The sequence below is a fragment of the Aulonocara stuartgranti genome (assembly GCF_965226115.1).
Source record: "Aulonocara stuartgranti genome assembly, chromosome: 3".
NCBI lineage: Eukaryota > Metazoa > Chordata > Actinopteri > Cichliformes > Cichlidae > Aulonocara > Aulonocara stuartgranti.
In genome coordinates this window covers 36,774,587-36,792,662 of record NC_138941.1, presented here as the reverse complement: position 1 = coordinate 36,792,662, position 18,076 = coordinate 36,774,587, and the positions used below count along the sequence as shown (strand labels likewise).

Genomic DNA, 18,076 nt, shown 5'->3' with positions numbered 1-18,076 from the left:
GTTTTTGTTCAATCTTATTAAAACTTAAAAACTTTACGTTGAAGTTACATTGTAACTGACTTTCAATCAAGAGAGTGAGTTAGAAAACACTCATAAGAAGTGCAACAAAATTCCCATTATGTCAAAAAGTACAAATGGCACAAACAGCTTGGAAGAAGCATAATTATTAATAATAATTGTCACAGCTGTGTTTACCCTGCACTCCCATAGTGGCTGCTGTCGTAAAAAATCAGCCTGCTAATCAATCAAATCAATCTACTCGCCCCTCGTCCTCTTGGGGGCGCTCTCAGCTCGTGGGCTCACCTGCTCACTGAGTTCACCAGTCAGTTTGTAGGAAGTGTAAAGTCCTTCAGTGGACATTAGAGCCGTCTGTTAGTGTGCAAACTGCACAGGTAATATGTATAAAATGAAAAGGTGAACATGGTGTTGGTTTGCAGCTGTGACTGACTGAAGCTTTCATCTCAGGAACCACAGCGAGGCGTAGCAGGTAAAACAGCTATAAGGATGAAGGTGTTTAACAGGTATGCAAAAAAATCAAAACAAAAAAGAAAATAGTTTAGTTCAGCTAAACACTGATAATCCCACTTTGACTCAGCTAAAATCAAGTCCTTTAAGTCATAAACCACTTCAAGAACCAGTTTGAAGCTCAGATCATCTCTAATTGGTTTGTTGAACATTACACGTACTTCACTCCGGCAGCTCTGAAGGCTGGTAATAGCAGGATACAACTGCTGAAGCAGCCAGAGGGTCTTTGTGCTGTTCTGGTAGATGTGCTTCTCCTACATGATTTGGTCCGTTGGCTTATATGTTATTGTAAATTTCCACATGTAGCTTTTGCAATGAACCAAAGATAACAGACCTGCAAAATGTCAGATGCTGAAGTTTTAATCTTAAGGACAGGTTTTGTTTTTTTCCACAGACATGTAGTGACAAACGCAAGAATCACAATAGAGTATAACAGAATAAAGTCTGCACACATATACTCTTGAGTGATATTTCATTTAATATGATGTCAGCCGACCCTTTTCCTTTTATAACAAACCCCCGGCACCCTGGAGCTGTGACGTCACCTCTGAATGGGTTTTAGATAGTTAAGCTAGTGCGTCACGCTCATAGCGTCTTTATATTTCTGTTACTGTACAGACAGTTGGAAACCTCTCAGCATGATGCCAGCTAAGCCAACGCGATTTTAGTTTTGTTAGCTAATAAGTGAAATGCGACCAATAAACAGGAGCAGCTACACTGTATACGAGTTTGTTTGTTTTTTCTCACATTAATATTAGCGTTTATTCTGAAGAGTAAACCTCTTCCACCCAACTTAAGGCCGTTAATCTGTGGGTCGGACAAACAGTTTATTGGGAAATGAAAGTTACACCACCTGATAAACTATGATACGCAACCAAATTTGCGCTTAGTAACTAATTCTGTTTTACAGTATTAAGGCACATAGATGAGTTTGTCCTGTAAAGAGGCTCGTGCACCTCTCAAATGGTTGAAATCGTGACAGAGAGCATCTTCAGCATAGTTATCAGCAGCTCTAAGATAAGAGCAGGCCTTACTCCAGAGCATGGACACTGCAATCGTCAATTCATGAACTAAACTATATGGAAACTTTGCTAACTTGTCATTTTGACCAGCAAATAAAATATTTTTCATTTAATTTGAAGCTATAATTGAACTCATGGAAATTTTTGGATTCCTATTTGCACATTAATTTCTATTTCCTAATATTCTGATTTACTTCATTTTCATGCAACAAAGTGTGACACAGGTGGGAAAACTTGAGTAGGTGAGGTGCTGGAGAAGCTTCCTGCCCACAGGAAGTGCAGATTAAATAATCGTTGACTAATTGAAGAGAAAAAAAATTAGGCAGATTAGTTGACTATAAAAATAATCGTTAGTTACAGCCCTAGTGTTCTGTTGGGTTGGGGTCAGGACTTTGTGCAGGCCAGTCAGATTCCTCCACACCAAATGTGTCTTTATGGACCTTTCTTTGGTGAACTGGTTTGCAGTCTTGTTGGAACAGGAAAGGCCCATCCCCAAACTGTTTCCAGAAACTCTTGAAAAACAACCCCACACCATAATCCCCCCTCCAAATAAGTTTGCATTCAGTGCAATGCAGTCAAACAAGTACCGTTCCCTTGGCAACTGCCAAACCCAGACTTGCCTATTGGCTTGCCAGACAGAGAAGTGTGATTCATCACTGCAGAGAACACGTCTCCACTGAGTCCAGTGACAGCGTGCTTTACACCACTGCATTGACGCCTTGCATTGCGCCTGGTGGTGTAAGGCTTGGATGCAGCTGCTCAGCCTGTGATTTTATGTGGCCTACCACTTCCTGGCTGAATTGCTGTTGTTCCCAGTCGCTTCCCCTTTGTTGTAATACCAGCTGACTGTGGAATATTTAGTAGCCAGGAAATTTCACGACTGACTTATTGCACAGGTGGCATCCTGTCACGGTACCATGCTGAAATTCACGAGCTCCTGAAAACAACCAATTCTTTCACCATTCTTTGTAGAAGCAGTGTTCACGACTAGGTGCTCGATTTTATACACCTGTGGTCATGGAAGCGATTGGAACAACTGAATTAATTCATTTGGATGGGTGAGCGAACACCGTGGACAGCACGGCGTAGCTTGATTGCATGAGGTTTAAAGTTCTCCTGAATATTTTATGCATTTCGTTTGATTTAATCGATCCTATGAATTGAAATTCCAGCCATCAATCCTTATCTGAATCAATTTTTTCTAAACTTAAAACATTTGCACTTTATCAATAAGTAGACAGCAAATTAAAAAGTCATCCAGACAGCATGCTGTTCACGCCTCTGTCCAGATAAGAGCTCATTTTATCTGTTGGGAGATCCTTTACCTGTGGAAAGGATGAATCACAGGTTTCCCACTATGTGCATGTAACGCTGTGCAAGCGGGTGGGTGGGTGGCATTCCTTGTGATGAACTGATTAGCTACACAGATGGGCGCGTCCGACTGGGAGAATCCGAGTTTGACTAATTACAGGAAAACTGTTAACTTCTGTGAGTCACAGAGAGGCCGACTGAACTCATATTGTTAAAATGAAGAAGGTTTCATTAAACAACAAGAAAAAAACTACTATTTTTTTATTTTTTCATTTATTTTTTACACCACATTTTCACATTTCTGACACAAGACACAAACTATTATGGATTGAAACCACTTTCAACAGCTGGCTGGTGGATTTGTGAAGCAGCAGTTCTGCCTTCCCTCTGAGTCTTGACTAAATGTAGATTTTGTGGGTTTTTTGAGTCAGAGGGCTGGGCTTAGCTTGCCACAGACTGAGGCAGGAAATATCTTGCCTAACTGTGTGTGTGTTTAAGGTCGTGCTGCTTCTTGCATTGCTGCTCTTCTCTCCACTCCCTGCTCAGACGTGTTTTGTGCCACCGCCAGCTCTCTTCCCAAGGTAAGCCTTATCACGGATTTGTTTTTTTGCTTCCCTCTACAGTTCTTCACTCTGATTTCTTCTTTCTGTTCCCACTTTTCCTTTTCCCTGTACTTTTCCCCTGTCTGCTCAGCACATTCCTGCTCCTGGACAATGAGTCTTCAGTTTCACGTCAGTGGGACTCGCCTCTGTCCATCATTTCATTCAAAGTTTGCCCTTTTTCACTGTAACGCTCTTACAGTTAGCAGCGAGGGAAGCCCCGTGTTTTTCATTTCCTTTCCTTTTACAGCTTTCTAACAATTTCCTTGAGGTTAGGGTGTGGCACTGAAGTAACTTCCAATCTGTGTCATTACTTTAGACAAGGAAGTAAACTACCCTTGGCTTTAAACCATAGGCAGCGTGCTGTCACATTGAATTAAAATGACACTGTTTCCTTTCTAACCCCTATTTGTTTTTCAGTCCACTCAGTATCTCCATCACTCTGTCTTGATTTCACTCTCATAAACGTAGAGCCCACTGAACCGTACACACACACATACACACACATCCTGTTCACCAGTCGCCAACTAACAGATTGCTCTCAGGTCTCTCCACGCCTGATGCTCTGTGCACCTGCATGTCGTACGCTCTCATATTTCATTGTGTGCCCAACAGCGCATGAATGGCTGATTGGCTCAGTGACCCCAGCAGCCTATCTTTGACCTTGTGTATCCATCTAAGCCCTCCCTGTCGGCTCTCCTCTCCATCTAACCAGGCGCCACTTGATGCTTCAGTGGACAAGGCCAAGAGGGCATCTTTGCGTTTTTACCATTTTAACCCCTCGAGCGACCTCGTTTTCTGCTCCGCAACTCGTCTTTAGTTCGTTTTGCGTTGTTTCTCCGCAGAAGATTGGACTGGATTTTAGAGATTACAGTGCTCAGTTATTATGCTCCGTATTAAATAGACTAGAGGAGAAACTACTGATTTTAAAATACCCCTCATTGTTTTAAAGGCACGTGAAAGATGATTTTGAATGAAACCAATACCCAAATTTGAAAAATAATAGAAACCTAAAATGAAGTAAGAAAGAAATAAAAAGAGAAATAAAATCAGGCCTGTCAGTATTTATACGTTTCATGGAAACTGCAGTAAACAAAAAAGAAGCAGATTTCGGTTTTTGGAAGTTTGATGCCAGGCTTGTAATTTAAAAATGAGCTTAGCTTCAGAGCTAGTTTTGAAAAGTAAAATTGTAGTTCTGAGGTTACTCTCTCTATATTACTATTTACATTGTCATTAAAAAAAAATTAAGCCTAATGCTGTAACTAAAAAATGCCCCTTTCAAGACCTCCTCCTGGGACGATGTTCTTTAAGTTTCATCAGGCTGCGAATGCATGACCCACCTCGTGCAGACTGTTTCATGAAGTCGACTTACTTTTGTGCAAATACTTAATTATATTTTTTAACTTCATTACATTTGGCTTCATTGTTACGAAGTATTTTGGGTGGTTGCAGCTGGGCCACTGCAGCATCTTTATCATTTTCCTTTTCAGCTGTTCTGTTGTAGATGTACTGCTGTGCTTGGATCATTCCCCTCGTGCATGAACCAGATTAGCTTTAGCTGTCAGACAGATGGCCTCACGTCTGACTTTTGCATACTTTGGTATACGGAGGACTTGATGGTCCACGTTCCCCTGGCAGCCCGTCCACACAAGCCATACTTGTTCAGTGTTTTTCTACCGGCATTTACCATCCTAACTGAGACCTGCAGAGTCTGACATGTAGCTTTTGGGCCTTATCTTGGGGTAGAATTTGCTGCGACGTACGCTCCTGAGCAGATTATGGCATTGTGTTAAGACACCTGAATGCTTCAGATCTCCAAACTGCTCACACTTATCACCAACTGGCTGCTACTTATCCTCTGAACCTCAGAGGCTGGATACAGAAATGCTTTGCTTAGACCAGCCCTTCACTCCTGTTTTAAAGAGGACAAATGGGGACAAGGGGAAGAGATGCGATAGAGGAGGGGGAAACAGTGGAAAGACGAAGAAGCCAGCAGCTCGCTCTCACTGTAATTATCAGCTTGGTGTTTAGCTTTAGCCAGGAAACCAGGAACCCGACTCTCCCCATCTCCACACACACACAGCGTCCTATCTTCGGGCCTCAGGTAGGCTTTCATCACTCCGGCTTCAGTTACCTCCCACATATAAGCTAACAAGGCCAGGTGAGCTCAAGCACTCCTCCTCGTCAGACCCCTCGATATCTTACAACCTCAAACACACAACACACACTCCAGTGGACACGCAGAATGGACCTGGAGTCAGACAGCATGCCGGAGGTACCAGAGGAGATCATACAGTTAAGTGGACCGGTGCTTTTATTTGTGCCTCCTTACTTACTCTTCGAGCGGCTGTCCGAGCACTGTAACCTTAACCCAGTGGCCTCTGCATGTGCCGCCTTCCTCTGTTTCCCTGCACCCCCTCTACACTACTCAGTATATATGTTCAAATGCTCACTTCACTGCGCTGTTTGCTCGATTGACAGTTTACAAAAATAATGCTGAGTTTTAAAAGCATGTTGACATCCTGTTAGTCTGACCACAGTGCCGATAGTCAGCACTGATAGATGCGCTGTTTTCTGCTGCCAAATGAGTTGTTTTAAGACACATAACGCAGTAGCGCTGGGAGCAGCTTCTTACATGTTGGATCATCACTTGACTCTAATCCCTATAATTAAGCTAATTGCTTGTTTCCAGCCTCCCTTTATCTTCCCGTTGCCTCTGTAGCAGCACAGTTAAAACAAAAACTTCTCACTTATATGATGATAGAGCTAAAAGAAAGTGTTAACGTGTAAGTGCTCCACCCGTGCTTCATTTTATAAACAGATGTTTATCTAAATGCCCGTTGGGGCTCACCCTGAATGTGTTATGACACCCATAAGTTTGCCACCTTTTTTTAATTAGTTTTATCGCAAGAAAAAAACAACCCCAGAGCTTCTTGACGTTGTGAAACATTTTTATGATAAGGTTGATGATGAATATGAGAAACTGCAGATATACATCAGCATGCATCAATATGATAAAGATTATATAAAAAGCTGGGAAGTCTTTCTTCTCGCTCGTCATCGACACTGAAGTTAATATTTATCAGTATTTATCTTTGACATCTTGAAAGTTAATTTTTGGCCATTTAAATGGTAAATGGTAAATGGCCTGTATTTATATAGCGCCTTACTAGTCCCTAAGGACCCCAAAGCGCTTTACATATCCAGTCATCCACCCATTCACACACACATTCACACACTGTGTGAATGTGTCTCATCATCAGCTACTGTTTAGCCACTTCCTGTTTATTTTGAGGTCTCTGTTCTGTTTCCCACCCTTTGGTACCACACCTGTGGTCAGTTAGGAATTCAGTCTGCTTAGTATACACCAGTCAGGCATAACCTTATGAACACCTACCTAATATTGTGTTGGTCTCCTTTTGGTGCCAAAACAGCCTTGATCATGGACTCCACTCGACCTCTGAAGTGTGCTGTGGTATCTGGCACCAAGATGTTAGCAACAGATGCTTTAAATTCTGTAAGATGCAAGGTGGGGCCGTCATTGATCAGGTTTGTTTGTCCAGCACGTCCAGCAGATGCTCGACTGGATTGAGATCTGAGGAATTTGGAGGACAAGTCGACACCTCAAGCTCGTTGTGCTCCTCAAACCATTCCTGAACCATTTCCGCTTTGTGGCATTATCCTGCTATTTAGAAAGGAGGAAAGGGAGGGGCAGAAGGTCTAGTCATTTGCACATACTTCAGTGACGTATGGGAAAATCCCCTATATGTCCAGGGCGCTTTCTTTCATTGCTCTGTGGTCCCATTCTGATGCTCACATGCTCTTTGTTGTCGCTTTCGGTGGTGGACAGGGGTCAGCATGGGTATCCTAACTAGTCTGCAGCTATGCAGCGCCCTACACAACAAACGGTTATCCTCTGTGCACTCTCACATCTTTCTATTTAAGCCAGAATTATATTTTTAAACTACAGCAGCTCATCTGTTTGAAATCACCCTGTTACTGGTTCACCATTGTTCCTTTCTTGGATCACTTTTAATAGATACTGACTGCAGAATGAGAACATGCTACAAGATCTGCAGTTTGGAGATGCTCTGACCCAGTCGTCAAGCATCACAGTTTGGCCTTAATCAAACTTGTTGAAATCTTTACACTTGCCCGTTTTTCCTGCTTCTAACACATCTTTGTGGATAAAATGTTCACTTGCTTGATACATCACGCCCACTAACAGGTGCTATGCTGAAGAGGTAATCAATGTTGTCCGTTCACCTGTCAGTGGTCATGATGTTAAGCCTGATCAGCTTTGCACTCGTCAGTTGTCAGGCTGATTCTGTTTATCACCGTTATCAAATATTCCTGACACGATCTCGCGTTTTCTAGTTTTAGCTCATGAGCTCGTGCCATGGCATTGTCATCCATTCATTCCCAATTCACAAGAATCTCTGCTTTTCCTGCGCTGTTGGTCTCATTTTAGTGAAACTTACAGTGATCACATAAGTTTATCCAAATTATACTCAAAGTCACTGTCATTTTACAGCGCCTTTTATATATGTTTTCACAGTATTACCTTCATGCATACTATTTACAGTTTCAGCATTTCAGCCATTCAGCAAAGTCAGTGACACAAGAATCTCAAGGTTCACAGAGTTTGTACAAAATTGTAAAGAAAGAATTTTGAAATGTTGATCATGGAGTCGAGTGGTCCTATTGGTTAACTTCCTCGTTATATGGGTGTGGCCTTCATATCACAAGCTAACTGCAGTAATACAATCAATGCAACAGTGCTGCTGCATGCTCATAATTGTATGCTTTTTATATCAATGGTTACTACTACTACTACTTTCACAATACTCTGACCCAAAGTCCTTTCATTTGGTGGTGAATGAGATTAATTTGTCCAGATTATCACTGTTTCCAAGCCACCCTAACTTCTCAATAGATTCTAACTCTCACTAGTTTGTGTTGCACAGCCAATGACAAAACTTTGTGTATTTCACAAATTAACTGTGGTCGATCGTCGACCTGACAAGCTATGACGTCGCCGACCTTCAAGTTCCCGTTATTGTTTTCTCTGTTCCTCATCCATTGTTGGCTTTTTAAGGACATTCCTGTGCGTTCTTGGCATATTTTATCAACCTTACCTTCTGCTTTTGACTCCTGCTTCGATTAAAACCTGGGTTTTGGCTTCTTTGTCCTTTTCCTGTGAGTCATTGCAAAATTAATTCCAAATAATTTTGTTTACAGTTCCTTTATATAGTTTTGTGCTGCTTTTAGCAGCTGGCAAGGGTATTCCTCAAGTCATCACTCCAACAAAGTCAACTTCAGCATGGTCTGTCTTCATCCAGAAGATCTTGCTGAAAACTGTAGAGCAAGGAAGCTGGCCATCACTTAAGTTACAGTTTCTGTTTTTCTGTTTAAACAACATAATTCTTGTTGCGTGAAAGTTCACTAACCTAAAGAAATGGCCACCGTCCCAGAGCTTTCAAAATATCTCTTGGTCTTTTTCAGTAGATAAAGATTGCTGACTTAATCACCCTTACCTTACAAAAGAGCAAACCTTCACTCGCATGATCCAATGAGTCGCCGCCCCGGCCAAGGACAACTCAGATGTGCTTGAAAGCTCCCAAAAAAAAAGACACTTCAAGCCTTTCCAGTGTGATCTATTGCCTTTTTATTTCTTTGTAACAAAATAAAACTTAAATACTTGTCCTATTAACCAATATATACATAATAGTTTGGTTAATAGGGCAAGTATGTAGTAGTATGTTGGCAATAAACTAGGGACCTGTCCAGGGTGTTCCCCGCTCGCCACTCTATGGCATTTCAAATAGGCTCCAGCACCCTCACCACTGTGACCTGGACAACACTGAACAAGCATATAAAAACCGACTGATGGTCAGAAATGAACAGTACACATATCATGAAGGGGACAAACATCATCCTTATCTCCATTTTCCACTTGTCCAATTCTGGGTCGTGTGTTGCTGAAGCCCTAATAGGTACAAGCAATAAAAAATATGATTGCAAGTTTCCACAATTTAGATGCAATGTAAAAATACAGTCAGGCACAGTGAGAGATAATGACATGAAAGGTGGTGACGTTGGTGATCTGATCCCCCTACAAAGCTAACCGTCTGCTCTCGTGCAAAGAGACAAACCAGAAAAACCAACCAAAGACAGGAAGACGTGGGCGTATGGTTGGATGACGCACTTGTTTGTGTACTACAAAAAAAACACAGCTACGGCTACGGCTGCATTGGTGTCGTGTTGCATAAAAGTCATGTAATGTAGCTTGTGGTCCTTAGGCAGCAACACAACCCACACTTTGTGTCTACTTGAGGTATAATTACATTCATCACAGTGTCTCCAGCCTCTGTTCTGTTGCCTTAGAACGATTGCGGTAAGAGCGAATCAAACAACCTCCAGCTACATTCAGAAGTGTACCTTCTCCTTGAGTGTGGAGAGGAGTGTCAGTTTAGTGAGAATTTAGGCACCTTTCAGGAGTAGACAAGAAAGGTCACGTAAATCCGCTCCGTTTAGACACACTGTGGCTTCAACTTCCTCTTTTACTTCTACTTACTCCAGCCAAATCCGTGCACGCGCTCCCATGTAGAACAAGTTACACAACACTGTTTTGCCACTTCCTGTTTCTTCTTCCTTCTTTAAGGGATGTGACTCAGATGTCCTCCATGGATAAGCTTCTCATGTGCTCCCTACTCTTTATTTGTTTTTTCTTCTAACACCTTTTTACTTTGTTCTTTTCTCCATGTAGTATGCTCCCCTTGAAGCCAGTGCCAGGTCAGTTCAGCCCAGAGGTCCGGCAGCAGGGCCTGTGGGTATGGAGAGTAGAAAAGATGAAGGCGGTGCCACTAGATTCCTCTGAGGTGGGAGCTTTCTTCAATGGAGACTCCTATTTGGTGCTGGATAACCGCGGGGAGGAGGGAGCTGACCTCCACATGTGGATAGGTAAGAGACTGAAGACGCATCTGGCTTATGCAACATGCTACCCGATGCAAATCAAACACAAACTAGTCTTGACTTTACTTGGAGAAAAACAATGGAAGAGTATCTGATTTCATTTTACTCCACCCAGTAAAAGAGCTAAGCATTGTCTGGCGCTCGCTACACACATAACCCTGGCTGAAAGGCTAGTAGCCACCCCGCTGATGGTGATGACACACGAGACACTCTGCTGCCCTGATGCATCATTGTGTGTCGAGAGAAGCTGGATGAAGAGGGATGATGAGGGAATGAGTCCAGAGGGAAGCATTAAAAATACAGGAGCACTGTTATAGTACTCAAATGTGGCTGTTGTTTCCAGCATGTATCCGGTGCTTTGGTAACACTAAGCTGATTGTCACAACTTGGAGAGCCCTCTCTTCGCTCTAACATGCACCTCTGTTAATCCTCCCTCCTCCTCTTCTTGATGGACCGGCGGTGTCTTTGTATGTCCACTGTTTGTTTAGTTCAGCTTTTTTTAATCAGTCGTACCAGCGCCTGATTAGAGAGTATAACCTTTTTGGGGTTTTTTTATAATAGGTACAATTTACAGATTTCCACTAAATATGTTGGATACAGGTAAATAATAAAGCTGCTATTTGAAAAGAGGATATCGATGCGAAGCAGTGTGTGAAACGCTAAGCAAACCTTTAGTGCTTCCACATAAACAAAGAGGGTAAGTAGCAGCCAGGTGCTGATATTCAAATGCACTTGATTAACTGATCAGACCTGGCACTCAGGTCTGTGTTAACATGATGCCAAAGAGAAAAGATGTCAGAAGTGGTCTTGGAGAAGCAACTGTTGTTGCCCATCAAGGAAGAGTTATAAAGGCATTCCAGTCTACAGTGAGAAAGATTATTTAGATTCAACTGGAAACAAGTTCAGAGAAATTACAAGCAAGATCATCACAAACACCTCATACCAACTGTGAAGCTCAGTGGTTGAGGGGTGATGATTTGGGTTTGTTTTGCAGCCACAGGAACTGGGCAACGTGCAGTCATTGAGTCACACATGAACTCCTCTGTGTACTAAAGTATTCTAGAGTCAAACTTAAGGCCGTCTGTCTGACAGCTAAAGCACGACTGAAACTGGGTCATGCAACAGGACAATGATGCCAAGCACAGCAGCAAACCTACAGCAAAATGGTTGGAAAACAAAAGAATTAAGGTGCTGCAAGGCAAACCTCAACCTTATTTTAATGCTTTTGAGCGCCCTCAATGAAATGAAGCAATGCTGCAAATAAGAATGGAAACAATGTGAGGCACTGATAGTCATACAGAAACCATTACTTCAAGTTACTGTTGCTAAAGGTGGGTCGACAAACTACCCAATCTTTGGGTGGATTAAGTTTTTCACACACTGCTTCTACACTTTGGCTCAGTTTTTGTTAAATAAATAATGACACAGTCTAATGAGTAATGTGTTGTTGCACATCTGAAGTTGTATTGACATTAGTTGAAGACCTGGTAAGAAACTCGTGGTTTTTTTTCTTCTTCTTTTTTATTATGTCCTGTATGTTAAAGTGTAATTCTGCAGAAGAAGAGGCAGACTGTGGCTTTCTTGAAAACTCCTCGTGCTTATTTGTCACAGGAATCCAGAGACAACAAAATAAATTCACACTGTTCCAGCTATTTTTGGAAGAACCGTTTTAGATTATAGATTTATTTCCTTTAATTAAAGCTGTTTGGCCAGCCCACAGTTGTTCCTGACCCCTGTTTAAGTATTAATACTTAGTTTTACTGGTGAAGTTAAAATTAGCTTCAGTCTAGAGTAGGAGTAAAGGTTTAGGAGCAATCAGTCTTATGTAAGCAGTACAAGAAATAAGACAATGTGCAGAGAAGCAAGAAAGCAAATATGCAGTGTGTAATATTTAGATATGTTAAGAAGCCTGATTGGCCTGGTGGTACAAACTGTCTGTAAGTCTGGTAGCACATGTAGCAGTACTCATATGTTATTTGCAGAGCTAACAGTGCTTTGTGGCCGTAGGGCTAGATGATGCACTAGAGGTCCACAGATAACCTGAATGTCCAGGAAAATGTGTGGCACCACTCTCTGTAGGCTAATTTCTGCACCGTCTCCTAGCTTTAGTATAATGAGAGGTCAGCTTCAACTCTGACATCACAAAATACAGAAGTAAATACGTTTTGAATTTGTAGGAGTTCAAATTATAATCAGAAAGTGACTCAAGTAGTCGAAGCAGCTCCTACTGGATGCACTGAGGCGGCTTTATCATCACAAACTTCACCTCAGCTGGTCGAACGTATTAATATCTTACTGAATGCTTTGGGAAATCTGCCATAAAGTTCTCACATCCCCAATCCTTTATAAATAAACTGAGTTTTTGTACAGGAAGAACATGCTTTTCAGTGACCTGTGCTCCACCCCCTTGTTCCAGGTGAAAAATCATCTCGAGATGAGCAGGTAGCTTGTGCCATGCTGGCCACCCAGCTGGATAATTTTCTGGGTGGAGACCCCATTCAGCACAGGCACGTTCAGGGCTTCGAGACTCCGGAGTTCATGGAGCTCTTCCCCCGAGGGGTCAGCTACAAGGTGAGCAGGTGGTGCTGGAAACAGCGACGTGTTTGGATGCCTAAAACTGAAAATACCTGTAACTTTATTACCACAGCATACCTGTGCTGCACTGAACTGTGCACTGCCATTTAAAACCAGCAACAGCAAGCTTTAAAATACAATATTCTGTACCGTATGACTTTTTAATTTTATTATTTTATTTTTAGGAGATTGAGGTGGTCAGGTCTGTGTAGATTTGGCCACCTCAGGTACATCCTTGGTTACATAAATAACAGATTTTATCATTTTAGAGCTTCTTGTGGCTTCTTTACAGGTAGCAATCTGAGCTTGTTAAAATGAATCAAATCGCTCGTCCAAAAAGTCAACTGTCGTAAAACGTTAAAAAAATAAACTACCATGAAAGTTCAGTCCAAGTGATGATTCTGCTTCTCCTCACAGGAGGGTGGTGTGGAGTCAGGTTTCAGGAGAGCTCAGGGCTCTGGCACCGTGCAGAGGTTGTACCAGATCAAAGGAAAGCGCAACATCCGTGCCAAAGAGGTGGAGCTGTCCTGGAAGAGCTTCAACAAGGGAGACTGCTTCATCCTCGATCTCGGAACGGTGAGATAATCTATCAAAAGGAGGACGTGCCGGGGAGAGGTGCAGCCAAACGCCACCGAATCATTTGCTCTTCTAAAATGTGTCAGAGCTATACACTAACGCGCTACACAATAACCAGTTTGTTTCGCTTTTTTACTGCAACCTGCAAATAAAATAAAGTGCCACTTTTACCACGTTGTGCTGATCTAATGTTGATAATTGTACCCAGACGATTGTGTCCTGGACCGGCTCGCAAGCCAACATCTTCGAGAAGCAAAAGGTGCGCGAGATCGCCACGCTGATCCGCGACATAGACCGACACGGTAAAGCCCGCATTGTGGATGCAAACGAGGGGGAAGAGCCGGAGGAAATGATCAGAGTAAATAAGTTTTCCTGATTTGTCATCCGATTGTTTTATTCAGGATGGATGTTTTTTTTTGTTTTTTTTCCATTTCCAAGTCAATAATTACATAAAAATCTATTTGTTTTGGTTTTTGGGTTGTTGTTTTTTTAAAAAGCTTCTCTTTGTAGTCCTTATAAGATGTTTTTGTGCTGCTGTGCAGGTCCTAGGACAGACTCCGACTTTGCCAGAGAGCACGCCAGAAGAGGACAGCAAAGCAGACGCCTCAAACATAGCCTCCCTCTACAAGGTAAGCTCTATATGCAGAACTATATGCACAAGGTTGACGTTTTAAAACCACCTTTTCCATCACTGTTCACTGTATGCTCACTCATCAGGTGTCTGATGCCACCGGTTCCATGACAACAACTAAAGTGTCCGATAAGAGCCCGTTTCTCCAGGAGCTGCTGATTCGTGACGACTGCTTCATCCTGGACAACGGCTCCAACGGAAAGATCTTCGTCTGGAAAGGTGAGGAGCTGCTACTCAAACTCCAAGCGGCAAACTCGCCACCTCCTCAAATTTGATATCTGATGAAATGAAATTGTAATGAACGCAGTCAGAAATAATGATTGGCAGTTTCACGAGGACGTGAGTCTGAGGACCTGCTTACATGTGATCGGAGTAAGGGTTTCTTAAAGAGCTACAGCGGGGTTTCTACAGCTTCACACTGTCATCTCTGAACTGATCAGACAACACACCAAACGCAAATAAACATCATAGAAACATGCACTCACCCAACATCTCATCAGGTGCACCTAATCGGTGAATCGCATGACAGCAACTCAGTGCATTTAGGGGTGTAAAGATGATCAAAGCTACTCTGTGTGCGAAAAAGCTCTCAAACAGAGCTGCTAATTAACATTAGCTCGTTTAATCATCAGGTAACGGAGCCAACGATGAGGAGAAGGACATGGCCCTGCAGATGGCGGACAAATTCATCGAACAAATGAATTACCCTCACATGAAAACACAGGTACGACTGCTAAAAGCTGCTCATGTTAAACACCGCAAACCAGTCAAGCGTCTTTCTTTACTGTAGACAGGAAAGCTCGTACAACCTCTTTGTTTCTATTTTTACAGCCACAGATCTGACGTGTGAGTTTATGATGTCAACTGCAAGGTCTTTTATATAAGCAGTAAGCAGTAAAGTTTTATGTGCGTTGCACTACAGGTGGAAATCCTGCCACAGGGAAAGGAGACCATCATCTTCAAGCAGTTCTTCAAAAGCTGGAACTGAGCCTTTCGCTGGGAATCCTGCACATGGAGACGAGGCTGCGCATCTTGAGAGAGCACCTGTTACAAAATGCATCGTTTTGTTTTTTTAAAGATACATATATACTGACTTGTATGTACATACTTGTAAGGCTGACAGTAAGCTGCCTCTTGCCTTGTACTTCGGTAGAATCAGAGATGGGATGCCACTTTTATAAAAAAAAAAAAGTTCCTTGTAGCAACAGAGAAAGGATATAAGGAGAAATATTAGATATAACTCAAGTAAATGAGATGTGCTTTTTTTTTTTTTTTTTTTTACATTGGTTCAATGGTGTCCCAGCTTTGCCTGCATTTCAAAAATAAATGTAAAACTGTGGTTTATACAGGAGGAAGTTGTGCTGATTTTTTTTTTTTTTTTACCCCCCCCAGTCATCATGTGGAGAAATTATCTGATGCTTATCAGTCACGTCTCCACCCACAACTGTGGACTTTATATAACCTTTATTCTAAACTATGCCCTTACTGCTGCCACGGCTGCACAAATATTACACCCGACTGTATAATAACACACTATTAATAATTAACTATAGACCACAATAATTGGCGATTAAACAATCTGGCATTATTAAGTCGGTCACAGGGGGCATTGCATTTACTGCTGAGTAATATGTGGCATACTTTTACATAAAGGACTTTTTGAAAGGACAGTTATATATACTGTTTTACCTTTTGCCTGTTCGGCTTCAGCTGCAGGGAAATCAAATTAGTATTTTTGCACAAACACGACGTCGAGATTATTTTCACGCAACTATTAAAAAGGGGGTGAAGAGGAAACCCTAAATAATCTGAGAGGACAATATTATCAGGCCTTCATTATTCCATGTCCGTGACTTGGAGTATTCACAATAAACCAGCTGTGGGACTAAAAAATGCCAGTAATTGTTTCCTTCACTCACTTCCAAAAATGCTGTCATCATTCCTCTTTGACCAGTCCCTGTGTGGTTCCATGACCTATTTCCTACTTAGATTAACATGCCCTGGCATTTTCTCTTAATGGCTACCTGGCATAGCACAAAGGTCATTGCTTCTTTAATAATCAGCAGGCGCGTTGAAACAGACCCAAAGAATCTCCCACCTCCAGATGTCTCTCAGAGGGGGTCAGCCTCTGATGCTGATGTTTATTCTGCTATAACCAAAAACCTTTGGTTTAGTTATTTAACTACAGCTACTAAATGTTACTCAGACAGCTTTCTCATTTGTCTGCTTAGAAGCTACTCTGAGCTCTGTGTGGCCTCCCAGGCTATCACACGTCTTGTTCTCAGAGTGATTTGTGCTGGTCAGCCACTCTCAGGGAAGGACCAGGTATTTTGAATTCCCCTGATTTGTACCCAGTCTTTCTTACTGCAGACTGCTGATGTTCAAACTCATTATAGGAGATTATGAAAGGTTGCTGTTTTTTGCTGTTGTTGTTTTAATGCAGAGCTTCATTTTCAGTCAAGTATGCTTTTAAAGTCGGACTGAATCGCTGAATTTGGTTCTCTTACACCAACTGTGGAAACATTTGATCATATTTTTGGTTACACTGCTGCTGAAGGTTAGAAAATTCACGAATGTTCTCTTGCAGGATGATTTATTCAGGTTTAATCTCCGCCTGACTCGATTTTAAAAGGCAAACTGAAGTTTGTTCAAAAGGGGAAAAAACTCGGCGGCTAATAGTTTACACTAGATTGGTTTTATTGTATACAAACAGAAACAGCGTAAGGTTCGGCAGCTTGCATAATGACACTCTGACCTTGAAGTCACAGATAACCAGGCGGTGGAAGAAACCCACAACGATTTAGGCAAAAACTCCAGGAATAAGCTGATGATACATACAGGGAAGCATGTGTTTCTCTGACGTTTCTGCATGTAATGCTGAAGACATCCAGATGTGCATGCCTTGAGTCATTTTCAATGGAAGCTCCTATTTTTCGGCCTTTTTTGACACCATGCAATACCCTTCCAAATTGCACCCGCTCGGGACGTTATGAGTCCAGTCAATGGATGTTTTTGACATAATCAGTAACTTCTTCGACTCATAATCTGCTGTTAAGCAAAAGGAAATAAAGACATAAAAACAAATCCCACATTATGTAAAATGTAGATGTAGAACTGTAGTGTGTGGTTTTTTGTCTTTTCAGTTCTAATAAGTATTTATTTAGCACCTTTCATCACAGAGTTACAAAGTACTTCACATGAAGATTTACTTAAAAACAACAAAAATAATGAAATAAAAGTAATATAGTCATTCCTGAAAGATGGCTTTATACTAAGTCACTGAAGTCTTTTTAATAAGCGGGGCTGACGGTTATGTGGTGTCTTTTGCATGTTGACGTCTCTCAGAGCGCTGATGCCAAACTTACTGAACTTTTGGGAACTAATCTTAAAAGCAGTGTTCATGCCAGAAAACCAACTAATTTAAACAAACTCTACCAATTCAGTTAAATATGCAGCTAGAATAAAGTCAGAGGCTTGTTGATGACTACAAGAAGCATCTGGTTGAGGTGCAACTTGCTAAGGAACATGTGACCAAATATTAGAGCCTGTGTGGATGAGAGAAAATCCTAAATAGATTGAAATATGTGCATTTGAAAGTCGTTAAAGATCTATGCTGGATGATCAGTCCAGCCCAGAAAAAGAACAGTGATGACCATGAAATTCATCCACATGATGAGTGTTATAGACAAGATGGGACCAGTTACTGTAAACAAAGTGGCGCGTCATATATCACATTTGTGTAATATGTGTCAAGGCAAAGATAAGAGTTGCTAGGATTCAGTTTCACTACAGTCAGACTGAGTCCAGTGATGCAGTAAGAAGTGAAATCACTTTTTTTTTTACTGTTTGGAGAATTTTTATCT

The 18,076-nt window shown here is 41.7% G+C and overlaps 1 protein-coding gene across 2 annotated transcripts; it reads left to right on the top strand.

Annotated features, from left to right (window-relative positions):
* The first annotated feature begins 365 nt into the window (after positions 1-365).
* On the top strand, positions 366-15,564 carry LOC309697883 (macrophage-capping protein-like). Of its 2 annotated transcripts, XM_082520092.1 has the most exons (10): positions 366-487; positions 3,357-3,439; positions 10,227-10,420; positions 12,849-13,003; positions 13,424-13,582; positions 13,791-13,940; positions 14,125-14,211; positions 14,300-14,432; positions 14,846-14,937; positions 15,136-15,564. In XM_082520092.1, the coding sequence occupies exons 3-10, from the start codon at positions 10,228-10,230 to the stop codon at positions 15,199-15,201; spliced, it is 1,035 nt and encodes a 344-aa protein (XP_082376218.1). In that variant the 5' UTR covers positions 366-487; positions 3,357-3,439; position 10,227; the 3' UTR covers positions 15,202-15,564. The 2 variants fall into 2 exon arrangements, with proteins under 2 accessions (XP_082376218.1, XP_082376217.1); XM_082520091.1 differs by lacking the exon at positions 366-487 and having other exon boundaries at positions 3,312-3,439.
* The last annotated feature ends 2,512 nt before the right edge of the window (positions 15,565-18,076 follow it).

Bases quoted from the DNA above. Each gene is read 5' to 3' on its own strand.
- LOC309697883 (XM_082520092.1), top strand. From the start codon at position 10,228: ATGCTCCCCTTGAAGCCAGTGCCAGGTCAGTTCAGCCCAGAGGTCCGG. The intron at 13,941-14,124 runs GTAAATAAGTTT...GCTGCTGTGCAG, and splicing joins AGCCGGAGGAAATGATCAGA to GTCCTAGGACAGACTCCGAC. The intron at 14,433-14,845 runs GTGAGGAGCTGC...TTTAATCATCAG, and splicing joins AAAGATCTTCGTCTGGAAAG to GTAACGGAGCCAACGATGAG.